At 51.0% G+C, this 5236-nt stretch overlaps 1 protein-coding gene across 1 annotated transcript; it reads left to right on the top strand.

The window, feature by feature from the left end:
* Window positions 1–2181: 2181 nt before the first annotated feature.
* On the top strand, window positions 2182–4945 carry LOC119302575 (endoglucanase 23-like). Its single transcript, XM_037579611.1, has 5 exons — window positions 2182–2676; window positions 2781–3080; window positions 3822–3983; window positions 4086–4361; window positions 4445–4945. The coding sequence occupies exons 1-5, from the start codon at window positions 2227–2229 to the stop codon at window positions 4787–4789; spliced, it is 1533 nt and encodes a 510-aa protein (XP_037435508.1). The 5' UTR covers window positions 2182–2226; the 3' UTR covers window positions 4790–4945.
* The last annotated feature ends 291 nt before the right edge of the window (window positions 4946–5236 follow it).

Below are 5236 nucleotides of genomic sequence, written 5' to 3' on the forward strand. Positions count from 1 at the left end.
ATCAGCTCATACTACCTCCGTCCTGGTTTATTATTCCTCTTCGTATATAATGTCAAATTTTAACCAGAGATTTTCCCGAAAAAAATAACCAGAGATTTAACTAATAAAATGTCAATGCATGTCATAAATTTTATAATTTTTTGTGACATGCATTGACATTTTGTTAGTTAAAATCTATGGTTAAAATTTGACACTATATATGAAGGGGACCAATAAACTAGGACGGAGGTAGTAAATAAGAATAATATACTGCAATGTGCATGACGACAAAAGCAAATTGGTCAACGTATAAGCAGATAACCAAAATGGACGCTTCATACTGCCCTGTGTCAAGCACTTCGCAATGGCAGCGAAAATAGCCTTTTTGCTGCTATGACAACATATTCATCAGTACAGAAAGTGAAGTTGAGCTAAACAACTCATTTTACAGCTGTGGTAGTAGGGTCCCATGCCTGTCTTTTGTGGGAGGGTGTTGCAACCCATGGCGACGACATGATCCATGATGCCTCGATTCATGTCTTGTTTTTCTCTTTGAGCAAGACGTTTCTTGCGTGGTGTCACCCGGCGCCATGTCATTTCTGACTTGGTCACATTTTTACCACTCTCAGAGTCTCAGTTAATGTCGAGTCCCATAATTGCATATTTTTTGACCATGTCTATGTCTGGTGATGTGTCAATTTTGTCATTAGTGTAGACTATTGGTTCACCAAGCTACGAAAGTGGTAATTAATATAGAAGTAATGTCACTTCCAATGCACTTCCATTCTTCCAATGCACTGGTCCATGACGATTTTAAAGACAATGTATTGTTTGTCGAGTGTTGTATCTCTAAGTTGTGATGTACTACTCCCTCCGTCCCAGTGTCAAAAAACACTCTTATATTATGGGGTAGAGGGAATATTTAATTGCCTCAGAGATTATAGTTGTATGTCAACATTGTGGTCTAGCTGTGGACAAAGAACAAAAGAAAAAAAACAAGGAGAGAGGCCACAACATATCAAAGATTAATTCATCCACATATGGGAACTAGTTAAGAACCGTATCATCCGAAAAGAAAGAAAGTGGTTACACCCTCGTTGCCCAGACGACAAAGAGACATAGCCACCGTCATGGTGCCCGCCTGAGAGCCAATCATATGAACCACCATCTGAGGCCGCCTTCCCAGCATCCATGCCCCTAGAAACCGACAAACATTCACATCACAGCCACCCAGCCACGGGTAGGAGGAGTGGAAGGCACCTTCTTCCACTCCTAGCCCGGTATCAACCACTGGATTTGGGTCAATGCCTTCGCGGTAGGAAACGCCCACACTTGCGTCCTCCGCCGGTCCCTGTGGGCCGTGGGGGATACAACCGAGTGACTGCGAAGAGCCGTCGCCGGGCAAGCTCGAACTCCATCATGCTCATGGCCCTCGGAGCCGATCTGTCTGACGACACAACGATGCCCAGAGACCCCAAGAAAAGCACAAACGCGAAGGCAACCAATGCGTCGGAGATGCCCTAAGAGCCATGCATTACTAGGCACATGTTCCCATCAACACATCATACAGAGAGACGTTGACAAACTATCATTATGTTTTTATTCATGTGTAAGTTGATTTAATTATTTTTGACCTTTTGTGGCTTTTGGCAACCTGCTCTACTGCCTATGAAAAATGAAACATATTACCCGATAAAAGCCACAAAGGAATACCACCACTCCACTCCATGTAGGATTCCAACCGCCGAGCCGGCCCTACACTCCTTAACCGGTGCATGTGACCACGCTGCGACCGAGCTAGCTGCTGTCCGCCCGTGTCGTCCATGAAGAACCCTAAAAATACTTTGGCCTCACCTCTCCTTACCACCCCCTCCCGTGATCCCCCACCCTTGTCCTTTAACCCTCCCAATCCACGTTAAATTCGGTCGGCTGCATTATGTGTATAAGTGGTATATCTCCAACCCATTCATGGATCCACATATGCGCCATGGATTTATTCCTCTGGGAGCTACGGATGAGCGTGCATTCATCGCCGGCGGTTTCCACCGTGCGTGAATTTACTCCGATGAAACCTCGCCCCAGATTTCGTCAGTCACTCCACAGTGGCAGACGGCACGAGCGGGCGAGCGGGCTTACACCGTTGGGGAAGGCCTATAAATACGCGCCAAATACGGGGAGAGGATGCACCGATGCGGCCTGGTCTAGTGTCCAGTAGGGAGGGAGTGAGTGAGTGTGAGTGAGCTCGAAATGGCCTCTGTCCCCGCCCACCACTTGCGCGTGCGCGTCCTACTAGTGGCACTGTGCGCCGTCTCGGCGTCGGCGTCGGCGTCGTGGCCGTGGAAGCGGGGCGGGCACGACTACCGCGACGCGCTGGCCAAGTGCATCCTCTTCTTCGAGGGGCAGCGGTCCGGGCGGCTGCCGGAGGGCCAGCGCGCGGCGTGGCGGGGCGACTCCGGCGTGTCGGACGGCAGGGCGGCGGGCGCCGGGGTCGACCTGGAGGGCGGGTACTACGACGCCGGCGACAACGTCAAGTTCGGCTTCCCCATGGCCTTCACCACCACCATGCTCTCCTGGAGCGTCCTCGAGTTCGGCGACGACATGCCGCGCGAGGAGCGCCGCCACGCCGCCGACGCCGTGCGCTGGGGCACCGACTACCTCCTCAAGACCCTCGCCCACCCCGGCGTCATCTTCATGCAGGCAAGCGCGCGCGCACGCCGCCCACATTGCACCCCCAATGCCATGCCGCGGCAGAGCACGCCGCCGTACGCGCACGAGAGTGACCGGCATTGTGTATGATGCAGGTGGGGGACCCGTGGAAGGACCACGAATGCTGGGAGAGGCCGGAGGACATGGACACGGAGCGCACGGTGTACAACGTCAGCGCGGGGCGGCCGGGGTCGGAGGTGGCCGGGGAGACGGCGGCGGCGCTGGCCGCGGCGTCCATGGTGTTCCGCGACGGCGACCGGGAGTACGCCGAGCTGCTGCTCGACAGCGCCAAGAAGGCGTTCGAGTTCGCCGACTCGCACAGGGGCGCCTACAGCGACGACATGGATCTCAGAGCCGGCGGCTGCCCCTTCTACTGCGACTTCAACGGATACCAGGTCAGCCTCTTGCCTCTCTTCCTCCTCCAGCTACGTGAGGACCTGACCTCTGCTTGATCACGAGAAACGATGGAGCTTGATCACATCGTGTTGCAGTGAGGCTAATATAAGTTGGGGACAGGCACGGCGCAATGCGTCATACAGAAAAACAGGGCAGGTTAACATATAGGTGTAGCCATTTTTCTGGGCAGGTTGCATTTGCCTGACCAGAAGAAACAGGGCAGGTTTACAATGTTTTGTGTCGCAGCATTGCTACTTTGGTACCTTGATGCGAAGTTAATAATGTTTTTAAGCTTTGTTAGCACCAGAATAACAGCAACAAAAGACAGTCACAAAGGAATTATAAGAGCAAACAAAACACAGTCTCTACCACTGCACTTGCAGAGTTCTCTGAACCTCTGATAACAAGACATCAGGGTTTTCTAAAATAACAGACATTAGCTTACATAATTCAGCACAAGAATAACAGTTCAAAATGCCAAAAGAGTATTAGTACACCATAAGTAAGTGTTGTGTCGTTAGCAGCATCAAAGTTTCTATCTCTGAACTTCCAGAATTGGACTGTCTAGTAATTCAGGTTGATCACCTTCAGACATTACATCATCAGATAGGCCCATGCATTTCTGAACTAGTAGAAGCAAATGTTTCATCCTAAAAGAAGCTCTGTTCTCACACACTCCAAAATCACAATATTCACAACAATGTGACTTCCAGAACTGATCAAGCTGACATTCTTGGCAGGATGAGCTGCTGTGGGGCGCGGCGTGGCTGCGGAGGGCGTCCGGGGACGACACATTCCGGGAGTACATCCAGAACAACGGCAAGACCCTCGGAGCAGAGGACAGCATCAACGAGTTTGGTTGGGACAACAAGCACGCCGGCCTCAATGTCCTTATATCCAAGGTTCAGAAACTGCTCCCATCAACCTTGTTTCATTTCTGAACACAACCTCTGCTACCAAATTAACATAACACATGAGTGACTGGTTTGGTCTGCACTTTGCAGGAATTCATAGAAGGCGAGGCGCTGTCCATGCAGTCCTACAAGGAGTCCGCGGACAGCTTCATCTGCACGCTCATCCCGGAGTCGTCGTCGCCGCACATCCAGTACACGCCCGGCGGCATGATCTACAAGCCTGGAGGCAGCAACATGCAGCATGTCACCTCCGTTTCCTTCCTGCTCCTGACCTACGCCAAGTACCTCACGAAGTCCTCTCACACTGTCAACTGCGGCGACATTTCAGTCGGTCCAGACACCCTCCGGCTTCAGGCCAAAAAACAGGTATAGCATTCTAACTTCACCACATTGACTGGTTGAACTTGAACACTGAACTTTCTAACTTCACCTGCATTGCCGGTTTTCAGATAGATTATCTGCTAGGAGACAACCCGATGAAAATGTCGTACATGGTCGGGTACGGCGACCGGTATCCTCAGCGGATCCACCACCGAGGGTCATCTCTGCCGTCGATCAAGGACCACCCGGAGCGCATGGCGTGCAAAGACGGCACGCCTTACTACGACTCGTCTAGCCCGAACCCTAACCCGTTGGTCGGCGCCATCGTCGGCGGGCCAGGGGAGGATGATGCTTATGGGGACGACCGCGCTGATTACAGGAAATCTGAACCGACTACGTACATCAATGCTCCCTTGGTAGGGGTTCTTGCCTACTTCGTTGGCAACCCAAACCCTGGCCGTATCAGACACTGAGCATAAGCACTTTGCCATGTAGATAGAGAAGAGTGACAGAAGCTATAAATAGGTACACAGGAAGCAAATAGGTTTGTGTTTGGATGGCACTACATGTTCATAGGAGTGGATTGCAGAGCGTGTGTTCTACCAGTAATGAGAGATTAGCTTTAATGATTTCTCTTTTGTTTTGGGTTTGCACTGAATTTTGTGTGGATGTGTGCAAAGTGCAATTTGACTGCACTGGTGTAGTCACGAGTGAAGAAAACTTGCATTTTTGCAGAAATATCTATGGAAGGTACTCTTGTGCCAAGTATCAAACATGGTTTTGACTCTCACTTCTGCTTCGGTACACCTCCTCCCCTCCGCCCTAACACATCAAGGGTTGAGATTAGCTCATACCCCTTCGTTACCACGGGCATGATGGTCTTATTTAAAAAGACTACCGCCTCCCCCCCATCCACGCCG

This window comes from Triticum dicoccoides, chromosome 5A (genome assembly GCF_002162155.2).
Source record: "Triticum dicoccoides isolate Atlit2015 ecotype Zavitan chromosome 5A, WEW_v2.0, whole genome shotgun sequence".
Classification (NCBI taxonomy): Eukaryota; Viridiplantae; Streptophyta; class Magnoliopsida; order Poales; family Poaceae; genus Triticum; species Triticum dicoccoides.

Coding starts and splice junctions, on each gene's coding strand:
- LOC119302575 (XM_037579611.1), top strand. CDS start 2,227: ATGGCCTCTGTCCCCGCCCACCACTTGCGCGTGCGCGTCCTACTAGTG. Junction 3,081..3,821: donor GCGACTTCAACGGATACCAG/GTCAGCCTCTTG, acceptor CATTCTTGGCAG/GATGAGCTGCTGTGGGGCGC. Junction 3,984..4,085: donor TCAATGTCCTTATATCCAAG/GTTCAGAAACTG, acceptor TGCACTTTGCAG/GAATTCATAGAAGGCGAGGC.